Source organism: Alnus glutinosa, chromosome 11, assembly GCF_958979055.1.
Source record: "Alnus glutinosa chromosome 11, dhAlnGlut1.1, whole genome shotgun sequence".
Lineage (NCBI taxonomy): Eukaryota > Viridiplantae > Streptophyta > Magnoliopsida > Fagales > Betulaceae > Alnus > Alnus glutinosa.
The window spans coordinates 5,335,188-5,349,401 of record NC_084896.1 but is presented as its reverse complement, the minus strand read 5'-3'; the positions used below and the strand labels follow the sequence as shown (position 1 = coordinate 5,349,401).

Below are 14,214 nucleotides of genomic sequence, written 5' to 3'. Positions count from 1 at the left end.
TTGTTAGAATTTAATGCTAGTTTTTGGGTTTAATTGTGATCATTTGTAAAATCATTATATAAAAGTGATGAACTATTTTATTCCTAAGAAAACAAATATGTATTATTTTGTTATAGATGAAAATATTAAAGTAGATTTTTTGAGGACCGGCTAGATTGGCGACAGGGCTCCTACAAAATAAGGAAAACATCAATAAAATATCGCTGGCCTCTGAGAGACTGTGGAGTCTCTGATGCTTAAATTAGTAAATGGCACTGAAAATGAACCGAATGGAATGAGTTTAAGGAGAAAAAAGAGAATTACCTGATTTTGAGAATGATGACCTCTTTTAAAGTGAGCCTCCCTGGAGGTGGTCCCTATTGAAGTGCCACCTAGAAGCTTGCTGTCTAACTGACTGGTGGTTATCTAATTATTTTTTCATGTAACAGGCTGCTTGAGTGGGACTATAATAATTTATATCCTCACTAAAAAATAAAGAAAATAAATCAAATAGTATATACAGTTTATATATTTGGAAATGAAAGAAAAATCACGATTTGTGTATCTAGTTGTTACTTTTATGTCATTTTTCAGTTTAATTTTTAAATAATTTTTGTAGGATGCCTAAAATAAACCAAACATAGAAATCTCATACATATTTTCAAGAATCCTATCAAATTCCTAATCATTCCCCAACGTGGGTTTGGTCACATGCATTACCGAAAATTCAAATTCCCCGAACCAATCATTCCAAAACTAAAGGGAAAAAAAAACTATAGATAGAGACTAATATGTAATAATGTCAAAGACACAAGTTAATTAGTAGAGAGAGAGAGAAGAGGATAGACAAAGAAAAGAAAGAAGAAGATAAATATAATCGATCCCTATCAATTTGAAAAAGTCCAAAAGATATTAAGAACCACATAAACAAAAATATCCCTCTCCATCGATCACCTCGCTATAAATGCCAACCATCTCACCCTCTTCCCACGTTCTTCGTTCGAATAGAAACCATCCTCAATGCCCTCACTTTGCTTCCACCGGCGATAATGCCATCGTTTGACGGAGATTGCTGCTTTCTTTGCCCAAACTTCTCATATAACTGCCGGTTCGTTTGCATATTTTATAACATAACGTATAAATTAAATGATTAAATTCATCTCTTCTTATTAGTCAATTGCCTTCATTCTTTCATACCAAAACATGACCTTACCAGATATAGGATTAACATTGATAATTCAATTAAGAGTAATGTAACTTAGTCTACTGTTATACGATTGTTATATAACTTGAATGATGTAGTAGTTTAAATCAGTTATTAATTTTTTATTTTTTTCAAGTGCTAATCTAATGGCTGATTTTTCACTAGGAAATGATCATTTTGTTATAAATGCATACCGTAAGGAATTTATAAGTTCATTTTGAATGCTTTTATTACTGGCAACTGGTGCCTGGTTTAAGAGGGTGCGGCGTAGTCCAATGGACCATAAGGCTCAAATAATTCAGCGAAGAATCCCTTCTTTCTTTTGGGGTTCCATCCCATGTCTTTGCAGAGTTGATCATTGTACCATATATGAAGAGCACCAATGCAGGATCTCCTGTAGTATTCCCCAGAGTATGTCTTCATGTATTTATCCCAACTACCCACATCTTTTTCCATCTCTTTAATGCTCGGCAGCTTGAATGTGCCGTCGAGAAGCTCTGCTAGCCACCGGCATCTCATCTCCGACGTGTACAAGTTTGAAACACTTTCCGAGAATCCAATCACTGCTAGCTGTGGAATTCTTGGATGAATGCATTCCCTGCAGATACATTGCAAATGTCATTTCCTCGATCTTTTCCACTACTACTACTTTCTAAATGCATGCATCAGTACTGCTTTAAAATTTCAAACCATTTCTTATTTTGCTTTTATTTTTCATGTTTATTTCATATTAAGCGAATTAAGTTTCAACTTCATATTTTGATTGCTATTAAAATCGGATGTTATGTTTAAAGAAATGAAAAAGAAAAACAAACCTGTAGAGGGGAACTGCTGCATTGGGGGATCCGGCTATATAGTCCTGAAAGGTGGTGGACACAAAAATATCTTTGAGCTTTTTATCACCCCTGAACCCAGTAGCCAAGATGACCAAATCAGTCTTCAGAGGTTGCACCTCGCCATTAACCAAAACACCTTCTTTGCAGAAGCTGAAGCTCGTAGCTTTTTTCAAAACGATGCTTCCCTCTTCAACGTTGTCATAGAATTTTTCTGGCACTGTGGAGATCAAACAGGAACTGATTTCTTGAAGGAAGCTGTGTTTTGGTACCATTCCAAACTTTGCCAGCCGAAGTTTCTTCTTTATATAGCTTTCAACGAATTTAGAGAATGCCCATCTCTGTTACATGATCAACAATTTCTAATAAGGAGAAAGAAATGTTTAGGAAACAAACATAAAGAAAAAAAAAAAATCATTTTACCAAAGGAGAAAGAGTTGTTGCCACTAGACTTAATAGGAAGCCTTCACCAGGTTTATGAACCAACAGCTCTGAGAAGCGATTAAGGTAAAAATTAGCCAGAGGCACGCCCCATGGAAGGTGATCAGGGACATTCCAATGTTCTGTCTTGTATAATACAGTACATGGATGTTTAGTGCCTGCAAATTAAGCGCAGTAAATCTGAGCAAAGGAGAACATAATTATAATTACTTTTCATGCATGAACCTACAAAAGTTTATAAATTCTCACTAGCTACAATGTGAGTACCCCTATACATTTTGGATGGAGATCACTGACAACAAAGAGTGCGAACAATTCGAACAGTAAATATTAGAGAGTTTCTATATTCGTTCCAGAAAGCTAACGATGGCTCTGATATGAACCAACAGTTCGGGCAGATAAATTTTATAAAGATTCTCACACATTTGTTGTTCAAATTATTAGCAATCGGAGCAGTAGATTGCTGGAAATATCCGGACCACAAGTTTTACATTGTAATTATGTAATTAAGTGAAATAGTGTATCTTACCATTAGCTATTGAGCATTCGGTAGAAATGTCCAAGGCAGATTTTTGTAACCCCACAACAGTGACTTGCTTCCCTTTGACGAATTCGGCAGCACTTTGATAATCCATGGCAGCGTAGTCCATGGAGTGTATCACCTTGCCATGGAATACTTCTGGGCCTTGGTTTGGAGGGAATTCTGGAACGTTTGGAACGTCACTGAATCTCCCGATGCAGAGGATCACGAAGTCCACTAGGTACACCTACATTTCCATTTGCTTAACAGAGTATTATATATTGTCACTCACGTTTAATATATATATGAAATTCATTGCGGTTATCTCTTGATTTCTACTCTGATTTATGATCAAATATTGTTAATCTGATTTGATATATTCAGTATGGTAACCCGATCTTAGAGACCGTTTAATTTAGCTCTGCGATTTTGCTAGGAGTGTATTTTTAAAAAAATGCACAATTTTAAAGGTTAAGCTGCTGTTTTAAAGGTCAAATCGCAATTTTACCACAGACTTAACTGAGTTTTTTCAAATTGCATGTTTTCAAATTGCTATTTTTTTTAAATCTTCCGGCACAGTTGCCGAATTCCGACTACCAGATTCCGCCTAAATTAGCCGGAATCTTGCTAGTACGGCCGGAATTCGGCACAAATGGTCGCCAGAATCGGCCAACCCAGATTCCGGTGAAACTGGCCGGAATCTAGCTGTACGGCCAGTTTGTCAGAATCTGTTTGAACTGTGCCAGATTTCGGCCAACTTTGTCGGAATCCGGCCAACCTAGATTCTGGCGAAACTAGTCGGAATTTGGCCATTGCCGTCAAATTCTGACCAAACTGGCTAGAATCCAACAACAGTAGTCGGAATCGGGTGAAAGTGGCCGGAATCCTGCCGGCCAGTGTCAAAATTTCGTCATTGGTAATTTTTTCGTACAAGCTAAAGACCCAAAAATATTTTGAAGGAAATCATTTTTTTTGAAAAATGATTTCGTTGAAATATTTTACGATGAAAAACATTTTAGATCGAAACAAATAGAGCATTAATGATTTTTACAATAATTATAATATCTATTTATACGAAATAATTAGTAGGTGAATACCATACAAATAAAATAATCAAATCAACACAAGAATTTCATTACAATCTATCATATGAAGAATAATCTAACAAGAAGTATATTCTAACTCGTACCTCAGTGGAAAGAGTAGGGGAATCCTCTGCTACAACCTTCCATTTCCCTTTAGAGCTGACCAATGGCTCACCGGCGCCACCCCACATGCTCCAAGATTGCATCTGTTCCTCCGGCGGGCCTTCATACTCGATGCTCACAACTTTGGTGTCGAATTTGATATGCTTAAGCAGATCAAAATGGCGAGCATAAGACTGAATATAGTCAAAAACTTGATGTTGGTTGGGGAACCCTTCCTCCACTGAAGAAGGCCATGGAAAATCTGAGAACTGATATGCTGCTTTTGGAGTTTGCAGCTTAGTGGTCTCTATGGTTTTAGTCCATGCTCCTCCGATGGTGTTTTTGGCTTCAAAAATGATCGGATGGAAACCCTTTGACAAGGTGTACTTGCAAGCCAGGAGGCCACTGATGCCGGCTCCGATAATCGCCACCTGCCTCTCCATTGCTTACCGTTTACAAGCTAGGATTGATCCTCGATCTATATATGAAATGATGGGAATTAGATGTTAAAAAGTTTGGGGAGCTGCTACAGGTACAAAGGCAAGCTTAAAAAAAGGCTTACAAACTGATGTGGTATATGATGTGGCGTATTTTTAATTGAAAAACTTAATAAGCCTATTTATAAACTTGACGTCAGAATTTACCGGTGAAGGAAAGAGAGATCCGGCGAGTTCACGGGGTGGTCGGCGACGTGGTGATCCGGCGCTCCCAACCCGGACCCCGAACACCGGCAACAGAGAGATCCGGCCGTCTACCCAGACCGGCGCTCCCGACCCAGACCCCCAACACCAGCAACAAAGAGATCCGACCGTCTACCCAGATCCCGACCACCGGCGAAAGAGAGAGCTTCGGCGAGGGCAAGAGAGACCCGGCGCTCCCGACCCTGACCCAGACACCACCGGCGACAGAGAGAGATCTGGCCGGTGTGCGTGAGTTTCCGGCCTGATCTCTCTTCCTCTCTCTCTTTCTCTGTCGCCGGATCTCTGTCGCCAGATCTTTTTCTCGCCGGTGTCCTATGGTTGCCGGATCTCTGTGACTTGGCTAGAGCAGTGCAGTTGAGGAAGATTTAATGAATTTTTTAATTAATAAAATGCCACCTCATATTCCATGTCAATTTGTAAACTTATCTTTGTAGAAGTTTGTAAGGACCTCCGGCATTCTTCAAAAGTTTGAGATAGTCTTTGAAGAACCAAGAAGAAAGCGCACGAAAGATTATCCTCTTGATTTTTCTTGGCATTTTTTTTTAAAAAGCCGTTATTTTTATAGATCTGCGCACCATCACTGCAACTAGTCTGCACGTCTTAACACGTGGAAAAGTCAAAATAATCCTTGAAAGACACATGAATGGGAACAAGAGCACCTGGCATCGCTGAAATTAATGCTCTTATTTTTATTTATTTAAGAAATAGGTGTATTTTTTACTCTAAAAAAAATAAAAAATAAAAAATACAAAAAAATCCTCTTAACTTTGAACAAAACCGGTCAAAGATTGAGCCGAATAGAGCGGATAAGGCACGGCACCAAAATAATGGTCTCATTGTTAGCAAGGATACGGAAGGATGTACAAAGAAGTACAAGTGGGCAGCTTCAACATTTGGCTGGCCTTAATTAAATATGGCACTACGTGACACAATCAGATTTTTGACACTTCAGCCCACTTTTACTTATTTATTCCCTTCAGAGTCGGTTCATATGTTCCAATTATTTTCGGAAGAAAAGGAAACATACATATAATTCAGACCGTCCCTCTTTCTTCTTCTTTTTCTTCTTCTTCTTCTTTATTTATTTTCTTTTTTAAAAAAAAAAAAAAAAATTTAGAAAAAACTTTTTTGTTGTGCGAAAGGAGAGATGCATGTCCTTAACTACTCACGTGACTATAATCAAACCGAATTGAGTCAAGTTGACTGTTTAAGCTAACAGCCTTTTTCTATCACCAATATGGATCGAAAATTGACGCTGAAAAAGATCCTCTTCCACAAAATTGTTCCATTGATTAACGCCAAGAAAATACTGAGCATGCTTTCTAAGATATTTTAGCTTTCTCTATCCTGGCTTCTTGGCAACGATCGTTAAAGTTAGCCATGTTTCTTGTCCAGTCCTTTTGTTGATGGGTTTTGTGGAGCCCAATCCCTGTGTAGAACCTGCGAGACGACCCTCATTTGGAATCTTAATTGATGACCATCATGATTGAAGGCTGTGCGATGACTACGATCGCCATTGTGATCGAGGCATTCTGTACGTGAGTCTTCTAATTTAATTAGCCTAATTTGATTTGGATGTGATTGCCTTTGCGATAGAGCCTTTCTGGTACTCCAATTTTGAAGTCTTCCTACTCTCGTTCGAATGCCCTTCAAACATGCTTACAATCGAGACATTTTGCTCGAATGCCATACAATCAATATTGCAAACGAGCTATTATGTTCTTCACCTTGAACTAATTTTTTGAACCTCATCTTAAGACCGAGTTGAACTCTAAATCCGAAATTACAATACAAACAAATTTTGACACTGAATTTGTCAACAACATAAAACCTAACACATAAATATGATAATCATTACTTAATTTGCATCAATGAAATTAACCACGTCTATAACCAAAGAAAGCATATGTATGAAGATCACTGATATGAATATTAAGCGCGGTAGCTATTAAATCTTCATAATTTTACGTCAACAAGCATATCAAATCTTTACTCTCAGCCAAGACAAAGGAAGCTAGCCTGAAGATCTTTATTGGAAATTTCATTGATGTATATATATAAAGTCACATGCACTGAAATTGAAAATCATATCAAAATTATGAATCCAATTTTCTTTTAAGTAAAGCTTTTAGACTTTCATTAAAATCACGAAGAAACAAATTGTTCATCAAGTACAATATCTGGGATGAATATAAGATAATCGTCTCTCCGAACGTGCTCCAAAGGTTGATGAGTGGCCGCCTTCGGTTGACGTACAGTGAGCTACAGAGCTTGCCTCCCTATGTATGTGCCCCAAATTGCCAACTAATTAAGTTTATTGAGGATCAAACCATTTACTTAAGTCGTTATTTAAGCATTAGCAATTTGGTTGCTGTCACTTAAGTGCTCAAGTATGCTTTTCTGAGATCTTAATACGAAGGGGATTCCTGAACTTCAACATAGGAGTCCGGACAATGTCTCCTCCTTCAATCTTTTCCCACCTATATCAATTAAAAAATAAAAAAAGAAAAAGAAAATAGAAAAGAAAATAGGGGATTAGAATAAGTGTACGTACGTGTGCATGCATGCCACCACACATATACCATGGTCTTGGCACGTGCAAGTAGATATGTTACCTAGGGGTGGGCAAATTATCCGATTATCGACTACCGAAAATATGCCGACCGCTACCGAACCGACTTTGACCGCATACCGCCTACCGATTAATTATAAAATCGAAATTCGAAATTAATAGAGTTTTCGACTTTTCGGGTCGGTCGGTAATCGGCAAAATGGTTTTTTCAGTCGGTTACCGACTTACCCGACATGACCAAGGCTCAGTTGGTTTTTTAACAAAACGACGCCGTTTTGAACACCTATATAATCTAATTTTTGGAAACCCTATTCACTCCATTTGACCTTCACCCTCAGCTCAGACCCACAGCGCCGTCTCCCCCCCCCCCCCCAAACCCAGAACCAGAAATCCTTGCCCGTTCGCCCCTCCACCAGTTCAGCTGTCCACTCCTCCGTTTAAACGTCTTTCAGTCTCAGATTCCATGCTTTTTAATTTCTTTGCCTCGATTAACTTTCCCCCTTTCCCCCAGCAACCAAACAGACCGGAAGTACTGCGTTTGGGGGGGTTCATAAAGCTCATTCACCTGCCATGGCCCGTTCGCTTCTGTTCCATTTTTAGCTTCTCTACCAAACTCTCCCTGACTCCCTCTGGTTGCTTCTTTGCAAACCAGGTACAACAATTAGCATAGATGATAGATCTATGTCGTTTATACTTTTCTCTGTTTTTCGATTTACGAGACTCTTTGTTATCGTTTTCTGACTGATTTAGATCCTTGTAGTTATTGTTATTACACATTTCACATAATTTTATTTTATTTTCATGTTTTGAGTTTGGGTAATACTTGGGAGAAGCAGAATTTCCGGATGAAATCCGGAAATTCTGCTAGTGCGTAGCACTGCTCTTTGAGTTTTACTTGGCCTTTTCGACTCTTTCTGGATGTTTGCCTGTGTTTATGCCTTTATGGGCATATCTGTATGTGTTCGTATTACCGATTCATCCGACCGACTATTACCGACTTTCCGATTTTCTCGATTTATCCGACAATTTCAAAATCAAAGTTTAACGAAAAGATGTCGGGTAATTATCCAACTTTACCGACAAGGGCGGGTCGGTAATCGGAAATGCTATTTCCGACACCGACTTACCCGATACCCACCCCTAATGTTACCTATATTTAGTCACCAAGACATGGAAAAAGATGGACAATAACACCCTACTATACTCTGCGCCCGCACATTGCTTCATTCCCCCACCAAATGGCATGAAAAATAAAAAATTTTTGCCTTCAGGTCCTATATATTATGACGTTACAAAAAAATAAAAAATAAAAAATAAAAAATAAAAAACAGATAAAGGGTTACAATTTAGAACCATTAACTTCATGTTTATGTGGGATTTTTTTTTAGAGAACTTATAACTCTTGAATTTTCACCCATTCTAAAAGAAGGTACTTATAATTTAAAACGTCTCAATTTAGAATATCCATTTTTCAGAAAGTTTCAATCGCAGTTATCCGTTAAAATTTTCCGTTAAATCCTGTCAAAATTTTCAAAATACCACTGCTTTTTTTAGAAAGAAAAAAGAAAAAAAAATTGCTAAGATTTAGGTGTTGGTTAGAATTTATTAATTTAATAGAATTTGTAAAAATACTCATGCCTTAATCTTTGAAAAAATTTATAATTTTTTTTTTAAAAAAAAAAATAAACATAAGGGTATTTTGAGAATTTTGATAGGATTTAACGAAAAATTCTAACAAATGACTGAGATTGAAACTTTCTGAAAAATGAATTCCCTAAATTGGGATATTTTAAAGTTTAATTAAGTACTTTATTTCAAAATGGTTGAAAGTTTAGGAATTATAAATGAAGGTTTATTTATTTATTTATTTTTTTTTCTGGGTGGTGCATGTTGTCCACATGCAACAAATTCAAGCAAGCACCTTCCAACGCCATGGGTTGAATGAAAGAGGATTCTCGTATGTATTAGGGTTTAATTGAAGAGCAGTTGTGACGACCATGATTGCCCAGCCTGCTGGAATTGTATATCCTGCAGAAAAATTAGTATAGCATGCAACCCGTCATAAAACTTGCATTATACTTTGTGATTTATTGGAGTTAAACACTGAACAAGCTAGTTTTAATTAGCATGCATGTTTAGAGCATTCACGTTGAGCTCTTCAAAATTTCTCTAAATTTAACTCTAAAAATCTATTTTAGTTGATTTAGTTAGACACTTTTCAAAACTACTAAACATCAAACTTTCTAAATATTTTTCTACTTTAACTAAATATTCTATTTTATTTATGAAACCAACTTTTGAACTCTTTGCATTAAAAATATACATTAATTGAGAGGAAAAATAATAATTAAATTTAACATTGAGTAGAGAGTTTGTTAAATTGTTTATTTTGTGAGTTTTATTAAAATTTTAAATAAAAACTAGAAATAGAGAGTTAAATGTGAATGTTGTTACCATTCACTTGGATATCTTTTCTTGCTCTTCGTATCAATCCGGGTGCCACAGTTCCCAGCCTAAGAGTTTCATTTATAACCTGTAATTAACAGTAAACAAAAAAACTTGGTAAAGAAATTCCACCCCTTATAAGTTTCTAATCGCATATATAGAGAAGAGAATGTTGTGAAAGTTACTGACATTTAGCGTAAAACTCATCGATTTGTATTCTTCCCATGTGATTGGGGAATCCGGGTTTGCTCTCTTTTTCAGAATTGCCTCGTGCTCAGCCTGATCATTCAACCCAAATGTGAAAAAAAGTAAAATAATTGTAAATATAGTATTGCTCCACCCCTAGAGGTGGCTGGGGTGGCTAGTCGCCTGGCTGATGGGGGTGGCTACACGCCACCTCCGGCCCCATTTGGGGTGGCTCACTGGCCAACCCATGAGACAAGGGTGGCGCGCGAGCCACCTTTATATATATATATATATATATATATATATATATATATATATAGGCCTTCTTCGCCCTCCACCTAAGCTGCGCAGGAAAGGCTCAAAGCCAATTCCAGAGAACAATGAAGCTTCATAGGGTCTTTCTGTCCAGGTGCAGGTAGTCCGCATCTTCACAGACATGTCTATTTCACCGAGTCTCTCTCCGAGACAGTGCCCAGATCGTTACGCCTTTCGTGTGGGTCGGAACTTACCCGACAAGGAATTTCGCTACCTTAGGACCGTTATAGTTACGGCCGCCGTTCACAGGGGCTTCGGTCGCTGGCTCCCCTGTCATCAGGTCACCAACTTCCTTGACCTTCCGGTACTGGGTGTAACGACCCACCCCCAATGACCACAATATTGTCCGCTTTTGGCTCCCCAAACAGAACTTCCCAAGAGGTCACCCATCCTGAGATTGCTCTCGCAGCAGCACGCTTAATTGCGGAGTTCTGATCGGTTCATGGCTATCACGGCTTTAAAACGTGTTGTGTCATAAAAAGTGCATTTATACATATAAGCACATCCTCATTCCCAGGCGATGTGGGACGTCACAATCACCCCCCCTTTAGACCCAGCGTCCTCGCTGGCGACCCTCATGGGATCACCCCATTCTTGGCGTCCCAGCGAGTGCCCGCCGGCGACCCTCATGGGCTTGTGCACGCTCCCACCATCTCAGGTTTGGCAATGGCTCTGATACCATTTGTAACGATCCACCCCCAATGACACAATATTGTCCGCTTTTGGCTCCCTAAACAGAACTTCCCAGGAGGTCACCCATCCTGAGATTGCTCTCGCAGCAGCACGCTTAACTGCGGAGTTCTGATCGGTTCATGGTCATCACGGCTTTAAAACGTCTTGTGTCATAAAGAGTGCATTTATACATATAAGCACATCCTCATTCCCAGGTGATGTGGGATGTCACACTGGGCAGGGGGCTGTATATTTTAAAGTTTTTAATATATTAATATTTTTTTATTAAGAGTGACACGTGTCATCATTCTATTGGTACTAGAGTGACACACTAACGAAATTCGTCAAGTGTTTTGATGGAATTTGACAACCTGGATTAAATTGTTATTTTGGCCTACCCCGAAGACCTCATAATTATCTTTTATATATCACAGGAAATAATTTGTAAATCAGGCCAACCACATAAATTGATTTTGCATTTTTTCCAAAATATAATGAGTACACATTTTACATTGATTGATATTATGATGTATTTTAAGTGACTTTTATGTTAGACACTTAAAAAAACAGAAAGAAAAATTACTTAAACCTAAAGGTGTAAAGCCGGTAACCGGCCAACCGGTTTCGTACCCCGTTAGAAATAACCGGTAACTGGCATTACCGGAACGGTTATCGGCTTTAGAAATATTGATATTGGTTATAACTGATAACTAGGTGTGTGTGTGTATATATATATATATATATTTAAATGTATTTCTTTATTTAAAAATCTAAAATAATAAAATTTAGGGTTTTACACTTTTACTTCCATTCCAACCTAGGCCATACATAAAAAAAAATAATAATAATAAAAAAAAAAAACCATGAGGCTAACATATTGGACCAAAAAGGCTGAAATGTTTTTTTAAATGGCTAAAAAAGTCTAAATTAAGCCCAAAAAGTAGGCCTAATACCCAAATTAGGCCCAAAAGACCCAATTTTTTGAAATTTTAGTTATTGATCCGAATAATTGGATAGCAACCGGTAACAGCTAGTTATTAAAAAATCGATTAACCGGCTACCAGGTAATTGGAGGCGAACCGGCTACCCCGGTTATGGTTACTGGTTTTAACCAATAACCGGTAACCGTAACTGAGTTTTCATCCCTATTTACACTGCGTCATATCAGCATGTGTGAAGTGAGCACCAAGAATAACGTTACTCAAATATAATTGTACTTACAGTCAATTCCTCTAACACCATGGGGTTCTCTGAAAGTAGCTTGAAAGCCATGGTTAGTACCGAAGAAAGTGAATCAAAAGTGACAAAAAGCAGTCCAAACATTAGCTGAACAACAAATTCCTCGTTAAGGAAGTTCTCAGTTTTCATGTCTTGGATGATATGATCAAGCACGTCCCGGCCGTGATCATGTGTCTCAGGTGAAGCGCGCCGCTCGTTCAATACCTCCAGCATGACGTCCAACGCCTTCTTATGGTCCTGATCAATGAGTTAATTAATCAAAAGTAAAGCCAATTATGATCTTTACATGAAATTAATCTTATCAAAAACTGCAGATTTAATTCATTTAATTACCTCTAAACATTTATGGTAAGCGGTACCACGGATGTTCACAGGAAAAGCCAGAAGGCCTTTTGAGAAGTTAATATACTTCTCTGTTAAATCTACTGATGATTTTTCAGGGTCATAGCTAAACATCTGCTTTGCTCCGGAATGAAGAGCCATCTGTTTTAGTCATAGCAAAAAAGATCAAGGGTGTTAAGTAATTTTTCCCAACTTTGTTTGCATTTTAACATCGCAAGGGATCAGAATGCGAGGTTTTTACAGTTGCAGCAGCGCGTTTCACGTCAATGGATTCCTGGCTCGACCAAGTCTGAAGCGTGCTGTTTACCAGTTCTTCCAACTGCGACAGCAGCTTTGCTTTGAGGGTCTCAGCACCAAAGTGGCTCAAAGCTAAGTTTCTCACATACTTGTGAATGGAGGCACCATCTGGCCTATTCTCCCCCTGTTTAAAAACTTTTGCAAATAAATCCAAGTACCATGATTCAACCAACTCCCTTCTTGCTGTAGGATGAAATGGTTGAATTCAGGGTCTGCAGAAACCACGACTGGCCGACCTGCAACACTTGTTCGAAACACTGGCCCGTATCTGAATCATTTTTGGTTACAAACAAGAATGATCATCAAAATTATTTCATTTAAACTACTGAACATAAAATGACTAACAGAAATGGGATTTTGTATTCCTGAAGATCATATTCTAGGAAGTACGTTCCAGACTTTTGGGCAGTGGCAGATTTAGGAAGACTCGGGAAAATCTTAATTCTTTGTCAAAACTGGGATATTACTGTTAATTTTTTACTGGCTTGATTCTAGTTTTGTGCTCTGTTTTGGGGGTCTAAAACAGAGTCCGGTTTTTACAGGGTTCTCCTGTTAAAAAAAAAAAAAAATTGAAAAAAAAAACGGAAGAGATTTTGGATATACCTTTGCAGTCTGTTTTTGATGAATGGGGGAACATCTAAGGAATAACTGGGAATTATCAACTGAAGGGTCTCCCCAATGAGCGGGAGGCCCATGGAACCAGGAGGGAGGGTTCCATGGCACTTAGGATTCCTCCATTTGCATATCCAGTGAGTAATGCATATTACAAGCAGGGCTATCACACACAATGCCGCAGTTGACATTTCTTAATCTCTGTGAATATGTGGAAATTATAGTTGATGCATGGGAAATCAACTCGCAAGTGAGGGTTCTTAAATAGACAAAATAGGATTGAGCAAAATCAAAATCATGGAAGTCATGACAATTTCCAAAGAAAAACAAGATGGGGAATAATTGAATTAAAAAAAATAAGAGTCCTTGTCACTGCATAAAGTCGTATGGGTTTCACGATAGGATTAGGATCCTCTCAAATTATTTATTCGAATTTGCGAGAATTCGTGCATGTGTTTCTGAGAGACCACTTGAATTCGGGCATATGTTTACAAGAGACCGCTATAAGACCCACCTGGTCAAATAAAAATAAGGTTGTGCAATTACTTATCTGGTCAAGTGGATCTCATAAGTGATCTTTCACAAATACCTAAGAATTTAAAAGCAAAAATTAAAATATTTTGAATATCATTGGTTGCATAAGTGTCAAAAGTTAATAAATAACTATTA

At 38.0% G+C, this 14,214-nt stretch overlaps 1 protein-coding gene and 1 pseudogene across 1 annotated transcript; both read right to left on the bottom strand.

The window, feature by feature from the left end:
* Positions 1-822: 822 nt before the first annotated feature.
* On the bottom strand, positions 823-5,306 carry LOC133882599 (probable flavin-containing monooxygenase 1). The gene is made up of 6 exons (XM_062321803.1): positions 4,809-5,306; positions 4,167-4,642; positions 2,987-3,224; positions 2,440-2,615; positions 1,999-2,357; positions 823-1,781 (listed from the first exon to the last, which is right to left on the bottom strand). The coding sequence occupies exons 2-6, from the start codon at positions 4,605-4,607 to the stop codon at positions 1,436-1,438; spliced, it is 1,560 nt and encodes a 519-aa protein (XP_062177787.1). The 5' UTR covers positions 4,608-4,642; positions 4,809-5,306; the 3' UTR covers positions 823-1,435.
* A 1,945-nt stretch (positions 5,307-7,251) lies between these two features.
* LOC133881028 (beta-amyrin 16-alpha-hydroxylase CYP87D16-like) lies at positions 7,252-13,736 on the bottom strand (annotated as a pseudogene).
* Positions 13,737-14,214: the final 478 nt, after the last annotated feature.

Bases quoted from the DNA above. Each gene is read 5' to 3' on its own strand.
- LOC133882599 (XM_062321803.1), bottom strand. From the start codon at position 4,607: ATGGAGAGGCAGGTGGCGATTATCGGAGCCGGCATCAGTGGCCTCCTG. The intron at 3,225-4,166 runs GTACGAGTTAGA...ATGGAAATGTAG, and splicing joins CCCCTACTCTTTCCACTGAG to GTGTACCTAGTGGACTTCGT. The intron at 1,782-1,998 runs GTTTGTTTTTCT...ATGTATCTGCAG, and splicing joins GCAGCAGTTCCCCTCTACAG to GGAATGCATTCATCCAAGAA.